Source organism: Motacilla alba, chromosome 3 (assembly GCF_015832195.1).
Source record: "Motacilla alba alba isolate MOTALB_02 chromosome 3, Motacilla_alba_V1.0_pri, whole genome shotgun sequence".
NCBI lineage: Eukaryota > Metazoa > Chordata > Aves > Passeriformes > Motacillidae > Motacilla > Motacilla alba.
The window spans coordinates 96,962,529-96,975,334 of NC_052018.1; the positions used below are offsets into that span (position 1 = coordinate 96,962,529).

Consider the following 12,806-nt stretch of genomic DNA (forward strand, 5'->3'; position numbering starts at 1 on the left):
GACCTTTGACAGCCTCTGATGGTCTCATCTGCTGGGGATTGTGTAATGTGTCCCCAAGGTGTCTATGCACCTTGGAAAATGTCAGCTATGTGAATAAGTCTGGAGGTGAAGAAGACAGATGATGTGCCACACATTTCCTTTCCTTCTGGAGAACTGGAAAGCAAAAGAACTGCTCCCTCAGGTATGAGTGCTTTAGAGCAGTGAGGAGACAGCATTAGCAAAGGACACCAAGGCTTTAAGGATTCACTGCCACTTTTCTGCTCTGAGTAATTCCCTGAGAGGGCAAGAAAAGCTGTGAAGGGTCCTCTGATTTACGGCTATTCATTGTGTGTCTCTCCTGCTGGAGCTACTGCAGCTGCACTCCGAAAGACAATAGCTGGAGAGAGACACACCAGAGAAAGGTTCCCAGGAAAGCACATCACCCTCCTTCCTCCTGCTCCTTTCCAGTGGGAGGTTTGTATTTTGCTTCTGTCTGACATCAGGTGCAGGCTGCTGCTGTCCAGCACAGGCAAAACGCAAAGAGCAAGGGCAGACTGGGGTTTATATGTCCCATGCTCAGGCTTGCTAACAAAGACACTCTGCCAATTCCATGCATTCAGGGGGTTTAAGGCAGAGGAACCCCAAAAGGGCTGTGGCCTATTGTCTCCAGATCGTGCTGCCTCTTTAAAATCAGAAATGCACGGACAGCTTCAAGGTGCCTCCCACTGAGTAAAGGCTTTAGATGCAGGCACAGAGGCAGAGGAGCCATCCTCCCCTAAGCACAGGGCTAACATAATGGGAGAGAAAGCACTGCACAGCGGAGTCCTTGGGCTACTTCCAGTGATCCTTTCTCTCCTCCAGTAACAGCAGCACATGCAAAGGAGAAGAAACCTGGCGGCTCCCACCCACAGGGGCCTGAGACCTCCAAGAAGATGAGCACAACTGCAGGTACCCTTTGCTGATAGTGTTATGTCGGTTTATAGATGGTTGTGTTGTCTGTATTTATTTTACAGCTGTTTTGGTATTTAGCAGTGGAATCTGACACAAATACTGCCCCTTGCTTTGGCCAACAGATTTTGCATCCAAGAGTTTATTTAGCACTTCTCTTAAATTAATGTTTACCTTTCCAGGCAGCTGTGGAGGTGTCTCCTGAAGCAGTCCCTTGTCAGAACTGTTTAATTTCAGGCTTTGGCTTTCTGTTAATCTGTTCTGCAATGCTCAGTTTAAAAAAAAAACCATGGTGACCAAAGTTGTAAAACAGTTTCTTGACAGATACTTAAGTGTCGGTACATCAGGGTCTCAGGGTGGTTCCAGGGAAAGAAGGGAGCAACAGCTCCACTATGAAGATTATCCTTTGTAGCCATGACTGCTATTGATCAGTAGCATTTGACACCCTGAGGACTTACTGCTAAAGGGCAGAAAAAGCAGTAATGCTCCCTGATCCTCTGCTTGGATGAGATGAGACTGTCCTGACAGCTAGGAGTCTGGTGTGAAGGTTCCTAGATGGACCATGGGAAGATACAAGAAGATGCCCTCTCAGCATTTTGATACAGAGAGGCAAAAATAAGGAGGAGATTAAATGGTTTTTTTTCCCCTCTGTGTGGGGGAAAAAAAAAAAAAGATATTTGGTATAAGAGGGGAGCCTGCTCCTCCCCAGCATCAAAAATGCAAGGCACTCTGTCTTGCTTACAGAAGATTTTCACCTTTCACTCTCTGTGGATACACTTTCCCTGTGAATGGCAGATTTGCCTTCACAGCTAAGCTCTACAAGTTGGTTCATGGGACAAAATTCTTGTCTCTGCAAATTGGCAGAGGTGTTTGACAGAAGTGATAATGGATTATGCTGGCAGAAAAATTTTTTCTTGTACTCAATTAATGGCTGCCAAAAGGAAAGTGCTGGATTTAGTATTTTCTTGGGTCTTTGCAACTCTGACTTCATTAAGAAATGTATTTAGAAGCAAGAACATCAGTTCTCTTTTCATTCTCCTCTACCACATCAGTCTGGAACAACCAGAATAAAGCATAAACTTTGTCCAAAAGGCACATCAAATGCTTTACAGCACACTGAGTTGTCATTTTAGTGTCTTTTACCTTGCACAACGATGACGGCACCATGGGCTTGTGGGTTGGTAGAGTTTTAAACTAAATTTTACATTCCTCCTAGACTGTCATTTCACTGCCTGGTGAAAATTTCATTGCTAGTAAATAAAACTGTTGCTGTAACAAATAGTGCATGAAGCAACTAGAAGCATTTATTTTGTGAGAACAGAAGCTTCCCTTCACAGGTTATTTCTTCCTTCTGTGCACATGCAGCAACAGATCTGTGAGGCAATGAGGTGGCTATTGCTTTCCTTCAAGATCCGTACTTTTGTTGTCATTTCCTTTCAGGAAACATTTTCCTCTTTTTGTTCCCACAGAAGGAGATAAGTGAGGCTGTTGTCCAATAATCTTCTGGGGACAAAGACAAGGTTACTCACTGCTCAAAAAGAAGCTTTGGGTGAGGTCTCTTGCCTGCCACTCTTGTGCCCTGCCACACTGGGCTAACACAACACCGAGGGCCAGTCAAGCTGCACGTGCCAAAAGAAGACAGACATGGCCAAGGAGCAAACTGAACATGACCTACATGCTACCTCCCACTTCAACTTTGCTTCAATCTACAACATCCATGATGGGCATTTCTCTTTGAGAAACTTCTCTTTCCCTTTCAATTTCACTTACAGTGATTATGACCTGCCACTGGACAGTGAAGACGACATGACCAAAACTCGCACCTTCTTCACAGCCAAGATTGTGATTGGGGTTGCTCTGGTTGGCATCATGCTGGTTTGTGGCATTGGCAACTTCATCTTCATTGTTGCTCTCGCCCGCTACAAGAAACTGCGAAACCTCACCAACCTGCTGATTGCCAACTTGGCCATCTCAGATTTCATCGTGGCTATTGTGTGCTGCCCCTTTGAGATGGACTACTACGTGGTGCAGCAGCTGTCCTGGGAGCACGGCCATGTCCTCTGTGCCTCAGTCAACTACCTACGAACTGTCTCCCTCTACGTTTCGACCAATGCTCTCCTGGCTATAGCTGTTGACAGGTAAGTGGGATGCTATGAGTGCACAAAGATGTAGCCACAGCTTCCAAAGGTCTAAACCATGTCCTCAAGTGCCACATCCACATTTTTTGTGAACTATTCCATAGGTAGAATGTTTTGATGCCTGACCACTCTTTCAGTGAAGATTTTTTTTCCAATTATGCTGCAGTCCTGACAGACTGCCTGCCTTTTACTCCAGGAATTTTAACAATTTAATTTAATTGTATCCTTTCTCAAGACTTCTCTCAGCCTCGTACACCATGGGCTCTGACAGACCAAGGCACTGAGCGTCAGTCTGGTGCTGACATAAGTCTGACATGACTGACTCACAGAAAGCCAGAGACTGGCTCAGTAAGCTCTTTACAGAAAGGACATCATTACAAGATTTCTTTCATGTACAAACACAATACACATCTCTGTAGACCCTTTGCACATACATGTGTGATTCCCATTCTTCCTTCCTCTTCTTTCCCCTATGTGCCATTTCAAACTTTAGTGTAGCATTGCAGTTTTCAGTCCCTGTTGCAAAAGCCAGCTCAGGATTAGTTAGCTCTGCTGAGGGCTGTACAGATACAGCTTGTGTATGGCCGATTCAGCTGTTCCTGATGTGAATGGGAGTCTGTGAAGAGACTCTGGAGTAGGTCAGAGATGTTTTCCTTGGTGTGGGCAAGGGGACGATCAGCTCCTACAAAACAAATCCTTAACAAGCATTTAACAGACTAGGCTTTCAACAGCAGCTGAGGACTCAGGGTAAAGCTTCTAAACACTACCATGTATCCATTACCATTTTCTATTAGTTTTTCAGCTTCTAGAAGGTTTTCTTGGAAAGCTCTGCCAGTGCATCCCAGGCTGATGAAGTAACGGGTCATGGTGCCCTTACGTCTCCTAAGATATCAGATTTATAGCATATCTTCCCACACATCTTTAAAACCAAGCCTGATTAACAAGATTAATCACGTAAGCTTGTTGTAAAAACACACTGTTTTGGTTTAATAGCTTTTTTCTTTTTCTTTTGCAAGCTATTGGTTTGGTAAACAGAGAGAAACCCCATTGTTTAACAATCATCTATTCCATGTTAGTTATGTCATGTGGATTGTTGACTACTATCTCTAAAAGGAACAGGCTCCTAACAAAAGTCTTTCCATGTTAGATCGTTTAAAAGGCATCAGCTGTGTAAAGTGAGTAAGTCTGTCCCACTGAGGACTTTCTTTAGGGAGGGCTCTCTTTCTTCTTCATCCATGTTTATTCATATGAAAAAATAGGAATTTCACATTTTTAAGGCCACACCTACACTAGAAAAAATACAACATCTGAAGAGGAAGAGAGCGTGTTAAGGGTCTAATATCTGCACTGCAAATATTTAGCTGGGGCCCCTGTACCAAACACCCATGGGCATTTGATGTGTTTTATGTATACTTTAGGAGCACATCTTCCAGGATAGTTTCATCTGAATTCAGTTTGTGAACTGCAGAACGAATCCATGGTAACAGCCCAAGTGTGGTAAGCAATGACAATCAGGAAATCCACCACAAAACCTTCCTCCAGACTCTGTTGGACAGATTGATCCCATCCAGCCAAATGTTCTGCTGAGCAGATATGCACATTTATGACTACATACACATACATTATGCCACAACTTACTTCCCCAGTACCTGATCTAAAAATGTTAACCTTCTGGTCCACAATGAGGCTGACTCATTTTGCTGTCCCCTGACATTTACCCTGCACTATTAAGAGCCATGAACAATTTATCTGCTTCCAAGAACTGGCTGATGAAAAGTGCTGCTGACTTTCCATTTTACTTTAGAATAAATATATCTGATGGATGCTATTCTATATGTTGAATATATACAGATGGAACAGACTCCAAAGGAATGAGAAATTCCACTTTTTGAAACATATTTGGGTTAAATACAGTTGTACTGGTACCTCTGATAAAAATCTCCTCCTAGCAGGAATACTACAATCTTGCAGCTTTACAGTCCTGAGCAGTGCAAATATCCAACTCAAGTTTTTCACTTTGCCATATTACTTAATATTGTATATTTAAGATGAATAAGCAATAGTCACCTCCAGAATACACACAAAAAGGTTTTGCATGGGCAGAAAATAGATACACATTCTGTTGGTGGCTTAAAATCATGTTCACCTGTAACCATACATTAGCATCACCTTCAGGTCTTTGCACCCCACGGAATAACCACAGAAATAAGAAAAACACTGTGATGTATGTTTCACCTCTTTGTAAAAAGAGCTATTTAAGTAGCTCTCTGGCTAGGGAAAACATTTTTCTGATTCTACATGTTTGTGTTTTCTTCCCTGGACCTGACTAGATGTGTAATACTGCATTTTTCAGTCTTGCTCCTGTTTAAAAGGAAAAGTTGTGATACAAAATTGTATCTCAGCTCCAGGCTGCTACTTCACAACATGTTCTTACAGATGATTATGTCCTTACAGACGAGTATGTTCAGGCTCTCCCCTCAGGAATGACAGCAATTTCCTCCTGCCCAGTTCTGTTTGCTTGTATTTTGAAGTGTGTTCTGACCAGTGTTTTCAGAGTTCTTTTTGAATATATTTTTCTGTTCTAGGTATTTGGCCATTGTTCACCCACTGAAACCACGCATGAATTATCAAACAGCAACCTTCCTCATTGCCTTGGTCTGGGTCATCTCCATACTTGTAGCTATTCCATCTGCATACTTTGCTACTGAAACCGTGTTGTTTATAGTGAAAAACCAGAAGAAATTTTTCTGTGGCCAAATTTGGCCAGTTGACCAGCAGATGTATTATAAATCATACTTTCTCTTCGTCTTTGGCATTGAATTTGTAGCACCTGTGATTACAATGACCTTGTGTTACGCCAGGATCTCTCAGGAGCTTTGGTTTAAAACTGTCCCAGGATTTCAGACGAAACAAATTAGAAAGAGGCTTCAGTGCAGAAGGAAAACCGTTATGGTACTAATGTGCATTCTGACTGCCTATGTTCTCTGCTGGGCACCTTTCTATGGTTTCACAATTGTCCGGGACTTCTTCCCCACCCTCTTGGTGAAAGAGAAGCATTATCTTACTGCCTTTTACATAGTCAGGTGCATCGCCATGAGTAACAGCATGATAAACACCATGTGTTTTGTAACTGTGAAAAACAACACCATGAAGTACTTCAAGAAGATCATGCTGCTCAGATGGAGGTCAACGTATAAGGGAAGCAAATCTAGCACAGATTTGGACCTGAGAACAAGTGCAATCACAGAGGAAGTAGACTGCATAAAACTACAATAAATTTTCTGAGGTTCTAATCTCACCTTTTTTGGAGAGGGGGCAAAGAGGAAATAATACCTTGTCAGAAGCTTCTTCCGTGTCTGTGGGAATACCCATCACTGGTGAGAGCCCTCAAAAAAGCAGCCTACTTTGCATTCCCACCAGAACTCTTCTCACTGGACTGCTGGAAAATCCTTAAGCTTGAACAGATGCTGTGCTTCAGTTCATACATCAGTCAATTTGGGATGTAGACACTAATTTTATAGTTGTTTAATAAGAACAAAGAAGTCTATGAATGCATTAGAGCGTACTACAATGATGGAAAAGTTGAGAGCTGACCCTAGCACTGATGCTTCTTTGTTTCTTAAGAGAAACCTCTTAACACCTTTGAGCTTATGACTTGTACCTTTAAGCTATTTGGTGTCCTTTTCTTTCTGCTCAGAAAGGATGCCAAAAAAGCCCATTTTGCTTCCTGTCACTCTTTAACCTCTCAGTTTACCTTTCCTGATGAAGCTTCTTGAAGTCTACAGACCACCAGCTTTCTATTGTCATTGGACAATATGCACAGCATGCTCTGAAAGGCACATGCTCTGAAAGCTAAAATCTGCTTCATGGTCAAGTGCAAACCTCAAGTTTCTTCCTCTTACACCTTGTTTTAGGAATGCTTTATCAATATTCCACTCTTTAGTTTTATGGAGAGTGTTAACTCTGTTATGTATTTGGAAATACCACAGATACGTATGAAAAGGATCTACTCTCCCTCACCTCCAGCCACCCCGTGGCCAGCTCCTGCTGCCTTGAGATGCTGAGCTCCTCATAAAATCAATCACAAAATTGTAGAACTTGAGAATAACATTTCCACATTGTCTAGCCCGTCCCTCTGCACAAATTAGCCAGGATTGTGTCCATCTAGACTTTGACTTACTCCAGGGAATGCTGACAGTCTCCCTGGATCACCAGTGTCAGTGTTCAACAGCTCTCACACAATGAAAAAGTGTTTTCTTACATTCAGATGGAATTTCATGTGTTTTACCTTACTTGTCAGTGGGATCCATATAAACCTACAGCATGGTGGTGGGAAAAATCTAACCAGACATCTTACCAAATCTCTGTGTGCACCCTCATGATAAAGGATAAGCAACGCCAAAATATCAAGGAGATCCCGAGATGATCCATCCATCTTTCTGGGAGCAAGACAGGCTTAGGCTTCAGCCAGCCAGCCTCTGGTTGAGTTGAGAAGCTTATTGTCTGCTCAGATATGATGCAACAACTCCAGATGAATTCTGCTTTTCCCTCCGCAGTGCTTCTTTTACTGTTCTGATTTAGTGCAACTCCAGTTTGGATGTTTCTTAACTGATAATTGTGACAAAGCAGGTGACAGTAACAGTAATACCTACTCATCTCAACTACACATAAGATATAATGGACTTCTGTGTATGGAAATAGAATCTTTTCTGTTGTGATGACAAATGCGTATGTGGTTGTGCCTACTTCTGGAGTAAATGGTTTTGGTAAATAACTTGTCTATTTGTGAATTTGAAATGAGTAGCAAATCCTGCAAATAAAACATGGCCTCAGTATAAGCATTCAGAATTATTTTTTGTCTTTTTTCTCCTAGCCATCACTTTCTTACCCAGCTGAGTAATGTGAATGCTCCCATTGCTGCTGAAGAAAAATTGCCCAATTAAATTTAAGGGCAAAAGGATATTCAAATCCATTAAAATGCTCAAAGCCTCTCATCATTAGATGCTCTTAAATATATGTTGAAGAGTATTTAATCATTTGCTGTTAGGCAAAACAATGACTGAAATCATCCTTCAAAATGTCAGTTTTGAACAGGGGTAAGTACTAAATCCATTTGTTTTCCAGCCTGATACAGAAATTTAAAGGACCAGAGAGTTGCAGTATTTCACTATGAAAAAGGCTTAATCTTGTAATCTCACCTGAAATCTCATGGTTTCTTCTGAAACCTGCCCTAGTTGTAAGGGATTAGCTAGCATTACTGCGTGTTATTGGAGTGTGTGATACTCCTTCTACCTGTTTTCCCTACATGGTTTTGGTACAACAAAGTCAATTGACAATTTCCACACTAAGAAAATCCATCTAAGGCTGAGTTAATAAAAAAAAAAAATTACACCAAGAAATACAGTACTGAACAAAATCTGGGGCAAAGAATTGCTTTAAAACTCTGGAAATCACTCTGAGAGCTCCAAGAGAGCTCTTGTGGTCTGGCCTAAACACTGTGCTCATTCCTGTGCCTGCCAAGGGTATTAAAGCAGCATCCTCCACAGCCCCTGCTGAGGGTTTAGGTTTTGGAACTGCTCTATTTTTGATATATTGAGGTCCTCCAAGCAGCAAAGCAGTGTTGCTGCCTAAACCTCTGGATAGGGCAGGAGAAGTCATGCTTTGCCCTCAACTGCATTTGTTGTGAGCTGCATCCACAGAGAGGGGACACTCCCACTGAGGAAGGGTGACAGTTCTGTTCCATGATCCAAGAGCGAAGCAATCACATTGCCCTTAGCCTGTGTCGGCACCAACTCCAAACAGCCCAAAACAGGGCACTTTCAGAGACAGTATTTGCTCTCAAACTGAGCTCAGCAAGCAGAGGCCCAGGGCTTTGCATGGGGACCAAAAGTCACTTAAAAACTACTGTGAATACTCCTGAAGTGTGCCGGCAGTGGGAACAGGCCGTGACCCAAGTGGCTCCCTCAGGCAGCGGGGAGCAGGCAGGGAAGGACCTGAGGGAGAGGACCAGACCCCACATTCCCTAGGGCTTACGTGAGCTGCGCAGAGAACAAAAAGGCTTTTTTCGTACCCTCACAACTTATTAAAGGACAACACTTAGAGAGGGAATTCAATATGGACTGCACCTACTTGGACTTTGGTTGTAAACAGAGAAAGACAAGCACAAGCTGGGAAGAAGGCAGCACCTGTCTCAGAGGAGAAAGTTGTGCCTTTCCAGCACAACTCCTGCCTACTGGAAGCTGCCTACTGTAAGCTCTAGGGGAGCAGCTGTAATAGGGGCTCCATCATGCAAGAATTGTGCTATGTGTCATGAATGAGGAATAGGTAGGACCTGAGATCCTTTGGCAGCGTTTAGATGCAGTGAGTCAATCACATGCTACCATGTCCCAGTTGTGACTAGCTCAAATTTTTGCTGCCAAATGCAAAACTGTGGTGCAACCACACCAGATCACTGCTCAGCTGTCCTCCTGCAGCACAGCACCAAAACCGTAACCTCGTTTCCTTCTAAAGCAGCTTCTCCAGGGATAACTTGAGAGTAAAATCCAGTCTCTGCTCCTTCATGCTGAAAAATATAAACCCGGGTGCACCCGGAAGCTAAAACAGTGACCTGAAATGGCTAAAAGAGCATTAGAAGAAGAAAAAGCGGCTATTCTCAGCAACAGGCAGTGAGAAAACAAAGGCTGTGTCATTAAAGCAACTGTCCCTCTACAAAAAGGGGGGATCTACCTGCAAGATCCCAAGCCAGCATACATCAAAGTAGCCAGCACAGAAAATTTCTCTGGAGACTGACTCATTCAGGAGCTAAGACTTTGCTGTGATCCTTCTCCTTTGAGCCTTTCCCGTGGCAACAGCACCCTCCAGCTGCTGCCTCTACAGCACAGTGTCACCACAAACTGCATCAGCTTACATCAAACACCGTGGGAATGGCATCAAGCAGGTATTCCCAGGATTCCTATGACTCCAACAAGTAGCAACAGATGCTTCAGCTTTTGACAGCTGGGTACCCAGGCACTTATCCAATGCTTGTAGTGTCTGCATTCTCCCCTCCCTGTGTTGGCAGGGCTGTGACAGATGCTGGGTGCTTGGGCTGTCCCCTTTCTAAATACTCTGTACCACCTGTGCAGAAAAACACACACCATTGAGCAGAAAAAAGCAGAATTGAGGTAAGATAGACACTTGTCCCTCAGACTCACAGAGATATTGCTCTCTCATACACTCTGTTAGGATCCTGTCCTATAGGCTGCACTGTAACCCACATTGCCAGGATAAGCCCTTACTCACAGACCCAATTATGTTGGAAAAGACCTCTGAGATCCTTGAGTCCAGCCATTGGCCAAATACCACCATATCAACTAGACCATGGCACTGAGTGCCAGTCTTTCCTGAAACACCTCCAGACACAGTGACTCCATGACCTCCATTCCAATGTCTAACTCTTTTTGTGAAGGAAATTCCTCCTAATGTCCAACCAGAACCTCCCCTGGTGCAGCTTAAGACTATGTCCTCTTGTCCTGTTTCCTGGGAGAAGAGACTAACCCCCACCTGGCTACAACCTCCTTTCAGGCAGTTGTAGACTGATAACGTCACCCGTGAGCCCCATCTTCTCCAAGCCGAACACACCCATCTCCCTCAGCTGTTCCTCAAAACTACTGACAAGGCAGGAATTCCTGCAGCTTCAAAAGTGACCTTCTTAACACCAGCCAGAACAAAAGAACGTAGCACAAATCCCAGTATAAAAGTCACTAAATAATCATGGATAGTAAGAAACATCACTGAGCACAAAGTTGTTCAAAGTGTAAAGTCACCTTCTTCAAAATCAAGACTAAGTGACAGAAACCACTAAGATGGTAACACTTCCTGGAAAAAGGCATCCCTGAGCTAAAAAGGAATGTCAAAACCCCATGAAAAACTCTACCTGCTCATCTGCTGATTCCAGAAGAAAATATGTGGAAGGTAACACATGGAAAGCAATCACAGGAAGCAATAGGATCTGAGTGCACAGCACTCTGAAAGCAGCAGGGGTGACACACTGCTCCAGGATGCCTCTGCAAAGTGCTCCAATATATGGCAGGCACTGTAGAAATAAAGAAAAAAAAAAACCACAGGGTGAAATGCCCATGAAAGACAGAGCTTCTGAAAAAGCCAAATGGGAAAACACTCCAAAAAACACCAAAAGGATGTGAAGAACTCATCCAGGGATGTGGTGACACTCTCCAAGAAATACCAGGAGGAGAACAAACTGGAAGAGTCAGTAAGCAATAGGCAGTCAAGGACTCCTCTGTGAGGCTGTGATTAGCAATGCCAAAAAGAGTTAGGCAGCAGTGTGATGAAGGAATCCAACAGAATTCAGTAGAAGATTCCAAAAAGAGCTGAGCCTTGTGGCAAAGGGATCCTGAGGCTCAACAAGGAGAAGACTCCTGTGGGGCTGCAGGCTAAAGGGCTCCTGAGAAATGGCACCATGAAGGTTGATGAGGGAAAGAGGCTCCTAAGGGGGGGGCAAAGAACTGGCTCCTGCAGGGTATAATGAGCACAAGACAATAAAACCCTATAATGCATACAGTGCAGAATACAATACAAACTGTACCGTATGCTACAATAGCTACACAAGAAACCATGATATAATGCAGTACATACTCTGCAATACATTCAAAATATGTAAACTACAATAAACATAAATGACAGCACACAACACATCTAGGACCATAATGAAAGGAATGAGAGGGATGTGTCCAGAGGAATCCCACTAATTGACACAGACTGTTGCTCATCCAAGACCCTTCTAAATTCCTGGACTTAGAGAAAAAGAACAGCAATACAAAGAAAAACAGGGGAACGGGGTGGGGGGAATACACATTAGAAGGAGTTCTGTATTAGGCTGTTCAGGAAGTCTGTACCTCTCAGGTACCTCAGCCAAGGGGGAGAGGAAAATGAAGAAAGGAAATGAGGATAAAGAGGAGGCTGCATCTTCCAGCAATTTGAGAGACCTTATGGGAAATGTCCTATGGCCTCTCCCTTTATTTGAATAAAGTTGCAGGACTCCTCTGTCTCCTTTTAGGACATAAACCTCTGGCATTGTGGATTAGTTTTTCTAACAATAAAATACAGTAAATACCACATGGTACTGTAACACACAACCCACTTCTCAGCCTTTGAAGAAACCTGCAACTCACACTAGGCCCTCTGCGGTCAAGATACAAGGTGGCCCCTTCATATGACCTGGAGAGCTCCTGTTTCACTCAGGATCTGCATCTGTGCTTCTCTGGTCACCCTCACCTCACCCCCCCCCCCCCCCCCCCCCCACTCCCGTGTGCCCAACAAACAAGAGACACACAAGCAGCACAAATCCCATGGCAGCTTTTCCCCAACGCCAGATGCCACCACAAGGCCCTGACATGGCACTGTACCTAAGAGGCAGACAGGAATCCCTTCACCCTACTGAGTGAATTCACCACATGGGAATGCCCTCCCTTTTGGCAGAGGGAAGGAGACTTGAAAGGAACCAATTTGACTTTATGTCTCAAAATGTAATACACAGGGTGAAAAATTACTATAGGGGCTGTTAAACATGCTGGGAACCTTAACATGGACCATGTGATAAGGAGGCAGAAAATTGAGGTATCAGGAAAATTAATCCAGGCAGTAATGCTGTCCCTGTCTTCTATTTCTCCCTTTCTGCTCTCTTTTCTATCCCCCTCTAGCTGGATCCATACCCTTTCTTTACCAAGAAACAGTACTCAGATA

The 12,806-nt window shown here is 43.6% G+C and overlaps 1 protein-coding gene across 1 annotated transcript; it reads left to right on the forward strand.

The window, feature by feature from the left end:
- Window positions 1-1,801: 1,801 nt before the first annotated feature.
- On the forward strand, window positions 1,802-12,315 carry PROKR1 (prokineticin receptor 1). The gene is made up of 2 exons (XM_038133956.1): window positions 1,802-3,065; window positions 5,651-12,315. The coding sequence occupies exons 1-2, from the start codon at window positions 2,572-2,574 to the stop codon at window positions 6,339-6,341; spliced, it is 1,185 nt and encodes a 394-aa protein (XP_037989884.1). The 5' UTR covers window positions 1,802-2,571; the 3' UTR covers window positions 6,342-12,315.
- The last annotated feature ends 491 nt before the right edge of the window (window positions 12,316-12,806 follow it).